We start from the raw sequence: 14,306 nt of genomic DNA on the forward strand, positions 1-14,306 counted from the left end.
AGTCAATGCTGCGACGTGCCAAACGTTCGCGCGTCAGTGCACCAGACAACTCTTGTCGCTCCTCTTTGCAAAAGCGACAGCTGCTTAAAAAAAGTGATGTAGTAAAAGATGTATCAGGATATTGCTCAGCGAGCATGTGTCCATGTAAAAATCTGTTTTGTTAGACACAAGGATTTAGTTATTTGCGGTTAGCCTCATACAAAGGTGCACAGGCTGAAGTGAGTTGAGCTTCGAAAAACGTGCTAGCAGTTGGTGATGATCATCGTGATTATTTCTGTAGCATAAAATACGTTTAAAGGTGCGGCAGGGACAGTAATTGTTATGTTCGATTTTCACGGTAAACGGACCGACCTGACTTCTGCCTAGTCATGCACGCTAGAGCTCCCGGATCAACCTCTCATCGGGCGAGGTAAGCTAAATTACAGATCACGCAGAATTGGTCTGCATGTGCCAGCTTCATCGTCAATGCCATCGTCATCATCATCAGCGTCGTTGTCGTTGTCGTCCTCGTCGTCGTTGTTGTCATGCTTGCTTCAAATGATTAAATTAGTACTACGTACTTTGCCTATCCCACATCTCCTCTAATGATTAAACGGAGATCGATTCTACTAATAGAAAGGTCATCGTTTTGTCGAATTAAGAAGGCGTTTTGTTAATTAATATAGAGAAACTATGACATATATAAGGTTCATTGAAGCGTCACCTTGATGATCCAAATATATGGCTACCTAATTATTTCTGTCTCGTTGTCATTTACAGAGATTAGATGATGTTGGTAAACGCTATAAGGATGTTGTGATAGGGACATGATGTTGACTCAGATCGTCAACAAGTAAAGTGAACGAACGGCAGAGAAATGCGCCAAAAACAATACACTACAACCTGTTCTTTATACACTACAAGGTGTTACTTTCTTACCGCAACCTTTTATACCAAAATTGTTTACTTTGTTTACAAGCCTAGCTTCTAAGTAAATTTTTAATCATTTCTCTCATAAATCGTTTCATCGGGTTGAATTTGTTGGATCTCGCGATAGAAGGAACTCAAGACTGACGAACATACGCGGCAAGGTAAAACGTGTCTGGTCTGATGAAAACGCTAGGCGGCAAAGGAATATCAGATGCAAGCGTATCTGACATCTTGAAGGAAGAACAAATGTTCAAATGATCTTATATTGTTAAATACGGCTCTGTACGCCTAATATTCGGCATCTTCCTTTTGACTAGAGGCTGAATATAAATACCCTTAACGGTGATTAGCGCTGAAATTGCTTTCTAATTGCTAACAAAAGAGAAGATATAACAAATTAAACATTAGAAGACATAGATTTTATTGCGTTGTGTTGCATTATCATACCATGTCAGTGCCGATTTAGTCGGTGCGAGCGATTAAATCAACCTTAGAGGATTGCACGCTTACCGGCTAGTAGGAATCTCAGCAAGAGTTCAACTTACCACAAATCTGCAGCTTAGCCTTTTCCTCGTAGCTATTTGATGAGGTGAAGGATACAAGCCACTTATCGGTACGTGTTTACTATTATTAGTAAAGAGTAACATCACGTTTAGACTAACGGCTCCAAGTGCACTTTGTCTGTGCAAAATGTCACAGAAAAGATAATACGAGCAGGATTCTTCTAAACTGCCAATTAAAGCCAGAACAGATCCGTCTGTATAGCTGCAATAAACTAGTGATAGCATTAGTCGACCAGACTGCATCCTAGATTTTTCACTATTCAACGCCAGGGGACTGCCCTAGATATATAGGAAACTTGACTATTTTATAAAATTATAGTTTAATTTTAGCTAAACGTCCCAGTAATTACATGCGTGCGGAGATCAGTTTATAAACGCATTTCTGATCGATTTTTAGAACAACGCAGTGATTCATGGTGCTTTCCCAAAGACAGATTCTTATTTTGTCAGTTTTCACTTTGCAACTCTTTCCCACCCAATATAAAAATATGTTATCTCAAAATGTTATTTGAACGCTCTTTATCCTATCCTCCGTCGTTTTGCGCTGATAATTGAATTTAAAACATTTTTCCTTATGATTTTTGATCTTGTCTCTCTCCCAGTGGTTTGTCGAGCCGTCTGGGGACGCCAAATCGGGATTATGGCACCCGTCTGTAACTGCGGCGCAGTCTCTTCCCCCTTTTCTGTTTTATCTCACTCAATTTCTATCATGTTTCGATTCATAATCCCTCCCCCCGTATGTCCAGCTCAATATCACCTGCTTCAAAAGCGCTATTCGCAGCTCATATGCTCCTCTAGACATTCATACGATCCTTTGCCCTCCCTAAATTGCGGTGCTGACGGCACACGCGTGGTTCAGTTTAGCCGCTACAGCAACAGCGGCTACAACGTCATTGTATACAACGTCATGCATATATGTGTAAAATAGCGTGTACCTGCAGGCAGCGAAGGCGGGCTTTCAACTGTAACATATTCGAATTTGTCGTGTGCCCGCTGTCTCCTTTCTGCCTGCCCTAAATCACATTCGTATTCTGGCGCGCTCCACGTGCTGTGAGGTTTGTTGGCTTTCTGCTATCTGTTGGCCATAACCGTCTGTCTGTCTGTGTGACTCCGTGCTCGTGGTCTATGTCTGTGTTTGCTTTCAGTTTTGTCGCGGAGCCGCGATCTGTCGCTGTCGTGAACTGTCGCAGTGTCCGTGCGCTGTTGGCAGCGGCCACAGCAGTAATCGATGGAATCAGGCTGGGGGCTACGAGCAACACAGCAGAACTAGCGGCAGCTTGCAGCCAGTACAGAGATCAGAAAATAGAACGAAATCAACAGACGGACCGTACATAATTACAGACTTTCGCATACGCTCCTTACGCATCAAGTCTCCATGGTGTTGTTGTTGTTGCGGCGGCCGTCGTGGCCAGTGGTCGTCTCTATATACAACTCACAACATTGACACAGACGCGCACTCACAGACTGCGGTCGATCTGTCGCCTGCTAGGCAGCTAAAATCAGCAGTGTTCGTTCATAGGGAGCTGTTTGACTACAACAGGAGTCGTAGCAGCAGCTGCAGCGGGAGTAGGAGCATACGCGACGAACAGAGGGATACGACGACAACGGCCAGATTGGAAGGAACGGAGGGGTGCGCCACCACCACCACCACCACCACAGCCGCCGCCGCCGCAGCAGCAGTAAAAGACAGCCGCCAACGAGCGATAATAGGTGTCAACGAGGAAGAAGTTAACAGCAGCAGCCAAGTTGCTGGTGCCCGTCTCGTCGCCGCCGCCGCCGCCGCCGCCGCCGTCGTCGTCGTCGTCGTCGTCATCGTCATCGTCGTCGTCATCGTCGTCGTCGTCGCTAGGAGTGTGTGAGTGTACATCAAGACCAGCAGCAGCCACTGCAAATATATCGTCGCAGTGTAAAGAAGGAAGGAAGGAGTTGTGCTGCTTGCTTAGCCCGTTCGTTTGTTACTATGTTGGTGGTCGATTAGTAGAGCTGATTCTTGCTCTCTCGTCGTGGGCCGCTGCTGTCGACCACCGCCACTACTGTTATCGCTAGTAGTGTGCTGCTAGTATTCGTGTTGCTGTCTCACTCGCATTCGATTCCAGCAACGGGAGCAGCTGCAGCGCTTGCTAATTGGCGTGTGCTTGTTTGCCCACCCTGCCAACAACGACCTGTGTGTGCGTGTAGCAGCGGTCGCCTGAGCTGCACCAGCGGGAGCTACAGCAGCCGAGGAACGACGCCAGCGGCAGCCACAAAAGTCGCCGCACAGAGTGCAAATACACAAACTGATTGGAGACAGCAGTCAATCGAGGCTCGAGACTCACGGACGAAACGCTGCAGGCACGCACGCAGGGAGGCCAGCCAAGGCGAGGCTAGCAGCACCAGACCACGGGAGCGAGTAGTGAGTGCTCCGGGGGGTTGTGTTTCGTTGCAGATCGATTGGTGTTTCTGTGCTCAGGGGCCACGCAAGTGTGTGCTGCTGCCACTTACCGCTACCGTCGCCGTTTGCTGGGTTTACGTGTGCGTGCGTGCGTGCGTGCGTGTGTGAGTGTGTGTGTGTGTGACTCCGCATCGACGGCTGTCGTACGAGTGAGCCCACTATTACTCGCGAGTACAGAAAAAGGCTCACCAACAGTATCGCCACAACAACAATTGATAATATCATCGATGGTGAAAACATTAGTTCACCAGTAGGGATACTGACAAGTGCGCTAGCAGTAGCAATAGCAGCACCTACATCCATCCACCAGCGACGTTCGTGTTTTCGACTTCTCGAACGCCGTGTATCAGCAGTCGCAGCAGCACCGGCACAGATAGACAAATAGACGTACAAACGCTGCGTAACGAAGCTGAGGGTCCGTCGTTGTTCACTCGAACAACAGCAGCAGCAGTAGCCATAGTAGCTTCAGAAAAAGATGCAAAAGTAGCCGCAACAGCACAAGCAGGGGTCGTCCGCGTAAAATGGGGAGATATTAGCCATTCAATCGGCTGTTATTGTTGCTATCGTCGTCGTCGTCGTCGTCGTCGTCGTCGTTGTCGTCGTCGTCGACGTCGACAATCGTCGGTGAGCGGATCGTCAGTTGCGCATAACAACGATTACCATCACTATCAGCAGCCAGTGAAATAACTGGGCGGGTTAACTGGCAAACAAAAGGAGTTTGCGTGTATGCGTGAGTCAGTACACGCGTGTCCTATGCGTATGTCCAGTTGTGGTGAAAACAGTAAAAACGAATTGAGATAGGTGTCTAGAAAATCAGCGGAGGGAACAACGTAACACGGCAACCTCGGCCGAAGACCGCTCTCGTGAATCGTAATGAAAATTTTATAGTAACAGTTGTTGTTTATCGTTGCGGAATCGTAGTCGAAGTTTTCTGCAGTGAAGTGCGCTGACGGTGCAAACTGTGACGCGGACAGTTTGGTAGCTGAAGAATACTGTAACCTAGTGTACAGGCCAGTATTTCTGCTGAGAGAATCATCTGCCAACAGCGTGGCTGTGGCAGCACCACTAGTCACAATAACGATAACAACAACAGCAGCAAAGGCCACCATCGTGCTCGTCTGTTATCGCCGTGCTACCAGCCCTTATCGTTTACCATTATTATTATTACTACTACTACTAAAACGCCCCGTTCTAGAAGGTCGGGTTCACCCCCACTCGTCCGCATAGCGAGCTGCTGCTGCTGCTGCTGCTGCTGCTGCTGCTTTTCCAGACAGTGGTGTTTTTCTTTACGACGAATCAGTGTGCGTGTTGTTACACACAGCTGCTCCATACCTAGTCAATAATCTTCGTATGGTGCAGTGGCCAGTGAGTTTTTGTGCCGTCAATAGCACGGCCACTGGCATAGCGCAGCAACAGCGTGTAATTCCAGCGTCCTGATTCCGTGCTGACCGTCAAATCATCAGCATGTTTGTGGTTGGATAGTAGTATAGTGAGTATTAGCTGTGCGCCTCTCGTCCTATCTACGCGACAGCATTATTATTACTTTTGGTCCTTCGAGCTATTCGAGAAGGAAGTAACACGGGAGTGGATAAGGATACATACAGGAATACTGAACTAGACATAGCGACGACAGAAAATCGAGTGTGGAGCAGACTTGGACAGCTTAGAAAAGAGCAAGAGTATGAAGTTGTATTCGAGAATTGCCTCTGACGTTCAGAAAAACAGTCAGTAGCAATAGTACATATAAGTGTCGTTCTCACTACTAATCGTTGATTAGAGTTGGCGGAAGTAGACGGTACGTGTTGGTGGTGCTGCTGCTCTTTATTCAGCCACCCTGTTCGGATTGGCCGGAAGGCTCTATCCACAACAACGAACGCAGTATAATAGCACTAACAGATTAGTCCGACAGCAACTGTAGCAGAAGCAATCAGTGAGGAAATCCACCGGAGCGATTTGATGTCGCCATGAACCAACAGGCGACAGACAAGAAAAGGAACGTCAAGAGCAACGGGACCGCCGGCCCGAGGTATGGAGACGCACATACTTTCTCGCACATGCTCAAACGAACGCATACAGGCACAGACATGACAGACGTGCAAAACGTAAGGCCACTACTGTGACAGCATCTTACTATTGCTTGTTAGTTTATTAATAGTCATCATTCATTAGATGGCAGCATCGGAGACAGATCGGTTTTTCAAAAGATATCGGCATCAATACCCTTGATAACGAATGCCTATTCGTAATGGGTGAACGTCGCGTGCGACTATTCAGGGTTTCAAACTTCTGACGACGTCTAATCGACCACTCCATCTTTCATCAGAATCCTTATAGGGGAGACTTGGAATTCTGAGCGCTCACATTTTAATGTCTGTATTGTTCCCCTTTACTTCTTTTTGTCATTGTGACTGAACTCCTGTGGAGACGTACCTCGTTTTCGAATAGCATTGTGCGACGACTCTTTAGGTTAAAAAAGCATACTTTCACTTACAACGCCATGGACAGAATGATACATGGCATGAGCATCTATTATCTAGCACGTAAAAAAATCCCGCAAATTCTAAATGCTGATGCAATCAGTATGGTACTAAAGTTATCGTCGTATCAATCAAACATTTGCTCAGAGAATACTATTTTAGAACTGAATCTAGAAAGACGACTGGTAAACATATTTCTCGGTTTACTGCATGGATATCTTATATGCAAATGATTAACGAGAAAGTAACAGATTAAACTTGGTAGTGTTAGATTGCCCTATTATTAAATGCATACCATGTGCCGTTAGTCATCCGTGGAGGTCAACTCGTGGACCTCGCTCTGCACGCGCTTTGCTCGTTAGACTACTTCATCTATGTGATAACGACCACGAAATGGAACAAGGAAGAAATGCCTATTTAAAAAATATATCCAAATAATCGATAAAGAAGTGCCGTCTAAGAAGGAAATTCTCTGAACTTACAAGCACATCATGTAAGCAGGACGAACCACAAGATGGACGCAGTACGTATATACACATATATAGAAGGAGAGAACAGAGATTGAGATCGAGAAAATAGTCAGGTGGCGTATAATTCATAACAGCATAGCGTCTCTAAGACGTACTTGAACTTCTAATTATTTTTTATGCCGACGTGATGACGTATTGGAACATCGCCACCTGTGATGCCAGAGTCTAGTGTGATAGGAACCTTTGGCTAGAAGAGAACTCTTACTTCCACCTTAGCTTTGTATTGTTGGTAAATGTACTCACATGAACCCATTTGTTCATTCATGCGAGAGTAAAGGGAGCAATATGGTGGACGCATGCATTTACTGACAGATGCTTTTGTTGTTAGGAAATACAGTACCGTCAATGTTACAGTCTATCCCAAAGAAATAAAGGAAAAGCTTAAGGTTTAGAATCTCGGGATCGCCACTATATGACGCCCTATAATACGAAACACAACAACTACTTCTACATCAAACATGAGACAAGCTACTGCGTTTGGCCGTGTTCCCTGTCAACACTGGCTATACAGGTTCTCAAGACGCGTTTCTCTAAAGCATGAAAGTAAGTTTTTCCAGGCACGGGGTCTTCTGAAAGTGATATATTTTAGGTTTTCTGTAGCTATTTAACGGGCTGCACAATTTAAATATTTTTAATCGATGGAATATAGAACAATGATATTTTGATTTACGTTAGATACACGACCGTTTGTAGTCTGACTAGCTCTTTAGGCTCTTCTCAACAGCTGTGTGCTTGCGACTTGCATTACCATAGATGACCTCATTACTTGAGACTATCGATGGTGGGATGCGGTACGCCATCTCTGAACCTCTTTGAGGCATGCCAGCAATCGAAGTAATGTGGACCCGAGTCTGGAGAATGTGACGGCTTAAGTCATTGCTGGTTTCTTTCACATCAGTTCCTGGCCGTGGTGGAAGCCACGCGATGAAGTCGTGAATTGTCGTCGAGTAATCATGCTATATCTTGTCGGTTGCTGCAACACACATCCATGAGGTTCTTTGGAAATTCTGATCTCCGGCAGCATTAAGCGTTCCCTTTCGAGTCATATCTTGTACGAACGGATGTCTTTGATACCCTATGTGGGTATGCTTATAACGCAATCCGTTCGACGCTGCCAGTGAAACGCCTTTTTCTTCCGTTCGGTGTCATCCTCTTGTGTGATCCTTTGGTGGTGGCAGCGCAGAGTGACTCATATTTTGTTTATAGCGACGGCGTTCACACCTTAGCATTAATTTTCTGTAGAGTACGCCGCAAATTTTTTCATTTGTCCTAAACCCAGTTCAAGAAATTTGGTTTTTTTCTGCGTCTTCAATATTTTCGTTACAATATCATAACATATGTTTCGAAAAAGTTGAGCCGACATTGTCGATGTTCTGTTCTGCTCAAAGCCTCTATGGTGTTAGCAACTCGGCTCTCCCGTTTGAGCTTTTGAAAACTAGTCACCTTTTGGTAGCCCACGATGTGCGAATTTCTATTTGTGACTATGGTAGTAACGAACTGTTTTGCTGAAGGTCTATTTGCCCACTTGTGCTCTTATGTTCGAGAAACATAGAATTAATTACTGGGTTTCGACTTTTAATACCTAAAGGTATCTTTAAAGGTGAAAAAAAGCTTAGAAGTAAACTTTTCATTGTAATCAAACTGAGTCAGAGTGTAGTCACAGATTACTGTAGACTTGGCACAATTATTTATAAAATTTTGTGCTTATGGGCTTGTGGTACTTAGGTTAAAAATTATTCAAATGTTTTGACCCGAGAAATAGCTTCGGGCAGCTTAATATATATTTGCCGATTTCAGTGATCTTGAAGGTGGTAAGTTAAATTTTAGTTTATATATTTCAGAATATTTGTTTTACCAACGTGCGTATTGTACACACTTGAAATACGCATGATTTGCCAGGGATTTATTGCTTTAGGTTACAAAAATGCTTGGATTTACCTTTTAGGATAAATGTTTTACTTAATTATTTGTCGATTTATCTTCACGTTTTCAAATAACAGCCCAGGTTAACCTGAACCAATTTACTCCGCATTCTTTCCACTTAAGGAAGGACGCACTGCCGTTTTTAATTATAACTTAATAGTAAATGACGAAAAGCAGAGCTTAAATGTAGAATTTTTGTATATATTTGAGTATTTGGCAGTCTTTTTATTGGCAGGGGGACTACTTCCCAAAGCTGTATGAAAGCTGCAAATGGCAACTTGGCAAGATAAATTCAAAGCTTCAGGTTCTATTGAACAAAATGCCAGAATTTTGCAGCCCTTAACAGAATTGGCTGGTCTTACAGTGTGTTTTGCAGGGTTATACTTATGGCGAGTTTGTCAAAAATTGCAATTAAGTTCTGTAAACCATTGGTATACAAAAAACCAGTCAGGTATTTAATCTATTTTTGCGTATTAAAATGCTCTCTGAACGCTTTAATGATCTGTTGTAATCTGACCAATTTCGCAGAGCAAATTCAGTTGATACAATCTTTTATGAGATGATCTAACTATTCTTATTATTGGCAACGCTACGATCGAATTCTATTCGCCATATATTATAATATTTTTATTGGCACGCCTCAATGGCTTGTCCAGAATTTTTTTTTAACAAAACATGCTTTATAAAACTTTTTTTTTAATAAGGTTCAGAGATCTTCGCTATTTTTAATAAACTACATTTGTTAATATTGTTAGTCGAGTTTTTTAATTTTCTCGCGTTATATCAAACGGGTAGTGAATATGCACCATAAATTACGGCAACAGCAACAATTTAAATTGCAAGACGAATTTTAGTACCGTCAGACTGTCCTTCAGAAGGTTAAAGCGAGCCGGATATCTATTTCTTAAAGGCACTGACAATTAATCAAGCGATATCTGGCATACGTATCAAAATATTTTATTGTTTTAAAGATTAAATATTCTCATTGTCACCTTTGCTAAGAACCAAATGAAATGACAGATGTGCTTTTATCAGGAAGAGGTCAAGCCAGTACGGACGGTCTGAAATGGCAATCTCCCTTTTTTGAAATGGGAATTAGCCCCTCTATAGGGAGACATCTCATTTCTCAATAGACAGTAGAAATCGCTTGTCAATCGGAATTAGCACCATTCAGATACTAATTACTTTCAACCTAGAACTGTGTAAGCTGGTCTCTGGCTGATGTATATTTATAAGGTTAGATTCATCAATGCGGTAGCAATGGCTTCGGAGACACTTGAAGGCTTTTCGTTGCGATGCCGTTGTCGAGCTTATATAGATATTTCAAAATCTAAAATAAACACAAAGTGTATATATGTATGAATAAATAAATTTCGTGCCGATCCTTCGAAATGACCTTGAAAGCGGCACTGGACATTCTTATAACTTTTGGTAAGTTAGCTCGGCCCGATGAGAAAACTCTATGATGTTCTCACACCTGAGTAACTTTTTCATGCTTAAAAATTCGAAAAACTATCCCAATCACGTGCCCTACGATTCGCGCCACTACACCAGCCGCTCTTAGCGAGTTAAGTGGCGACTTGTTGCTTTTGGGCGCATTCATGGTCTGAAAAAGGACGCGCCACACGGCATCGCGTAATTGCAAGCCCGTGCGTTACAGCGTCTGCTATTTCGTTCTAAAGGTCTTAGTATATGGGGGGTGCAATGGTAGCATGTTTGTTTACTAAACATAGGGACAGACGATGAGGTGGCGGCCTAGGTCTGAAACAGTGCCTGACAGCATCATAGGGTAAAAGTTGAAACATTTATTCAATTTGAGACCGGCACTAGACGAACGTCTCTTTTTCTTGGGAGGAGCTAGCTCCCTGGGAAGGATTTTAGATGGCACTAAATTGGTTGCGAACCTCAAAAGATTCACCTGCGCAAGTGTCAAAGGTTGTTCCGTATAGCCACATTGCTAGCAACAGAGACAAAGCGGCAACTCCCATGCGATACCGACCGATCGGGTTAGACTATTATATAGTCTAACCCGATTTTCGCAGACTCAGTGTGATGAGACCAACCTGTTATTTCATGCCAATATAGAACATAATGAAACATTGTTTCAAACAAGGTAAACAGGAAGGTGTGTGCGAGTCAAAGGCAAAATACAACTTCACGTGACAGGTTGAAAAGACAGCATTTTGATAGGATCGTGTTACTTCTGATACTCAGCACAAGAAATGCTAAAAAAAAGATAGAGTGAGACGGCAGAGCTGATGTATTCATGTTTCATTTTTCCGACGCGAGCAATCGATTTCCAGGTAATACGAATATTTACACTTTGCAAATGTCACTCCATATTTGTTTCTGCTCAACTCAATGGAGGAAGCACGCATTTAGCAAAGCACAAAGCGCACGAAGGAGAAAAAAATCTGAGCCGTGGATAATAGTTACCCAATAGATTATTACACTGAAAATTTCTTTGAAACCCAAATAAGTCAAAGATATTTATTGCGGTGAAATGAAATCCAGATTTATCCGATAATATCTAATTGTATTCTATAGGACTACAAAAATATGTTCTTTTTTTTTGTTTTTAATTTGTGGTATTTTTTTCTTTTTGTCTGCCTCTTTTTTGGCCATATCAAACGAATAGGAACCAACGAAGCGGTGGGAAAAATGCCAGCTCGGATCGAACGCCGGTAGTAGACAAAGGACTCTCGACAGCAACGAACTCGGTCCAACCTTCTTTTCTGGGCCCTCGCAGTATTAGCGCCACGACGGGATCTTCTAATAGCATTATCTCAAACAACAATAATAACAACAACGCTGCCGCTGCCGCTATCAGTAATCTAAAGTAAGAAAATTACAATTAAATGCAGAATTCGAGCGTATCCTTTATTAACGAAGATGTACTATTGAACAACCTGGTAAAAATAATTTCGCTTGATTATAATACTCCTATTTATCTTTCTGTTACTCGGCGTGTAAAGCATGAACTCATGTTTGTTTTATCAAAATCTCTAATATTTTTCACATGACGCGAAATTTTCGATTCGAGGGGCATGGTAGGAACAACGTTTAAGCTCTGAGGAAAATTCGTTTTAAAGTACGGCCGAGATACGGCTATAATATTACAATCTTCTGGATGGTTGTAGTGATGTATTTCATAATTGTTTTGTTGATAATATTAATATATTTGGATAATATATAATAGTTAATTGCGAAATTTTTTTTTAACAATTTTCACAATAATTGTGACTATTGCTTGGATGAATATAAAAAAAGATCAGCAGAGCCATAATGATTAGTAATGTGCTGTTTGTATTATACCTCAGTTCGAAAACCGTTAGTATCGTTATTTTATAATGGCATCGACCTTTATCCCAGCCGAGATCCATAAGATGCCACCTCGCCTGCGTTGTTTTCATCGTATAATTCGTAGAATTGTATGGTTTGTGTTTGTCAATGTTCGACGATTGCTACAACAGTAACAGCACGAGCAGCAACGACGCGAGTGGCGGCAGTGGTGGAACGAGCGCCACTCGAAATTTAGAGGCCGGCGGCGCTAGCATCGGCCGCGATCGAGGCGATGGGCCTGCCTCTGGAACGGCTCAACAACAAACAGCTTCATCAACAGCAACAACAGCAGCGGGATCTGCAACTTTGGGTGGTTCGAGCATCGTTTCGGCGAACAGCGTTGGACCTGGCTCTCCAAGGGACGGCGTTTTTGTCGCACCAGGACTAGCAGGACTCGCGCAGGGACCCGACGGAGTTTATAACAATGCCCGATTTATGCATGCCGTTGCCGCACTCGTGGTTCGTACAATGAACGAATGTCAACTAATCATGTATATATATATATAATGTGTCAGTCTGTCGTCGAAATTTCAATGCAGTTTTAAACGCCAATGAACAACGGTGAAAAGCTTGCCGTTATTTTGCACACAATGTCTAGTACAAGTATGCGATCATTTTCTTAACTGTTAAGCAAAACTGTTTATTTGTTGCTGCATAACCTTGACACGTACACGTATTTAAAACGCGGGTGAGAAACGTGTATTCGTTTGTACCGTATTGGGAACGGTGCACTAACTGTGACGCTTGTTGTCGTCGTCCAAGAAGAAACCCTGTTAGCACTCACGCTGTGCGAAGGGGCGTGAATCAGCGTGAGTCATTTGGTTCATCCTTTTGTCGACCTTCACCCTTCTTGTCGGCCCACTCGTTCTGAAATCAGTATTTACAACAGCCTGAGTGATATATTGAAAAGATTCTGGCGCTCTAAGGGGCAAGGGGTTAGTTGCAGTGGAGAGGTAAATACATAAGGAGGACATCCATTTGGACTCTGAACGTTCGGAGAGCGTCACTGATTACGAGTGCTGTTTTTATTAATTAGCTGTGATTGATGGGTTTGATACAGCCGGGTTTTAAACTCTGCAACTCGGTTGAGACCGGCACCTTGGAAGCAACACGAAATGTGCTTTTGTTTTGATGTCAGTCAACGGTTTTGATCTATTATCATAGGCACGTGCTTGTCTTAGCGAGAACACGACCCGGTTGTGCAGTGTTAAGGATTAAGGTAGATCTCCGTTATAGATCAATTCATTTACCGTGCTTCCGTGAATAATTGCATCATCTGGCCAAATATTGATTTGGGCTTACCAGCTATGGAAGACGTCGTACTCGTAGAGTCATTCACTGATTTCTCATCATGTCGGTTTTATTTTAGAAAGCGACAAATTCCGAGCAATGAAACACTGTTCTTCGAGTTCATTGGTTAAGTGAAGCTTACTTTCGGCTTACAGAGAGCTACTTGCGGTTACCATTATCATTACTGCTTATACTGAGCAGCCAAAATAGCAGTTGTATGTATTGTCAAAATCTCTGTATTGTATTGTATTGTGTTGCAGGGTCACACAGTCGAAGTTCGCGTAAGAGGCGAGAAAGAAATTTATGAGGGGTTATTCTACACGTTATCGCCGGAGTTACAAATTGTCCTCGATGGGGTTCTTATAGATTCACCCGATAGGGAACGAAGTAGTCCCGACGGGCGTGGAGGTTTGCCATTAGATTCAGCAGCAGCAGCCGCACAGTCTGCTCCGGGACATCTCGCTGGTCTCGTCCGGAACATGGAACGGCTGAAAAATGCTGACCCCTCTCACCAGCCGCTCCAAGAAACTATGGTTTTTAGTCTACAGGACGTGATTAGCGTGACAGCGTATAATATCGACATGGACTACGCCACCAAAGGTAGGAGGATCCGTACTCGCATGGACCTACGTATATATACACAGCATGTGTTTCACCTTTGACCTGTGTTGGAGAATCGAGTTGAACCTAGTACTGAAAACACTAATAGATTATAGAATCATAACCCGTCTCAAAAATCCAAATTTCAGAAGTACATAAAGGACTATACTGTAAGCAGTGAGACGGGTGCAGATTCTTCAAATTTATGCAAAGCAGGTCTGTTAATATAATGCTCATTCTA

At 43.3% G+C, this 14,306-nt stretch overlaps 1 protein-coding gene across 3 annotated transcripts in view; it reads left to right on the forward strand.

Annotated features, from left to right (window-relative positions):
* Window positions 1-98: 98 nt before the first annotated feature.
* The window catches only part of LOC111252476 (uncharacterized), a 27,992-nt gene continuing 13,784 nt past the window's right edge, over window positions 99-14,306 (forward strand). Inside the window, exons 1-5 of one of the 3 annotated variants that reach the window (XM_086993577.1) lie at window positions 101-409; window positions 2,618-5,929; window positions 11,472-11,672; window positions 12,307-12,634; window positions 13,726-14,065. In XM_086993577.1, the coding sequence (XP_086849703.1) occupies window positions 5,868-5,929; window positions 11,472-11,672; window positions 12,307-12,634; window positions 13,726-14,065 (931 nt within the window). In that variant the 5' untranslated portion in view covers window positions 101-409; window positions 2,618-5,867. Of the gene's footprint in view, window positions 410-2,617; window positions 5,930-11,471; window positions 11,673-12,306; window positions 12,635-13,725; window positions 14,066-14,306 lie in introns of all 3 variants that reach the window. The other 2 variants (XM_022810449.2, XM_022810448.2) reach the window with 2 other exon arrangements.

This window comes from Varroa destructor, unplaced genomic scaffold, assembly GCF_002443255.2.
Source record: "Varroa destructor unplaced genomic scaffold, Vdes_3.0 BEIS01000006.1, whole genome shotgun sequence".
Lineage (NCBI taxonomy): Eukaryota > Metazoa > Arthropoda > Arachnida > Mesostigmata > Varroidae > Varroa > Varroa destructor.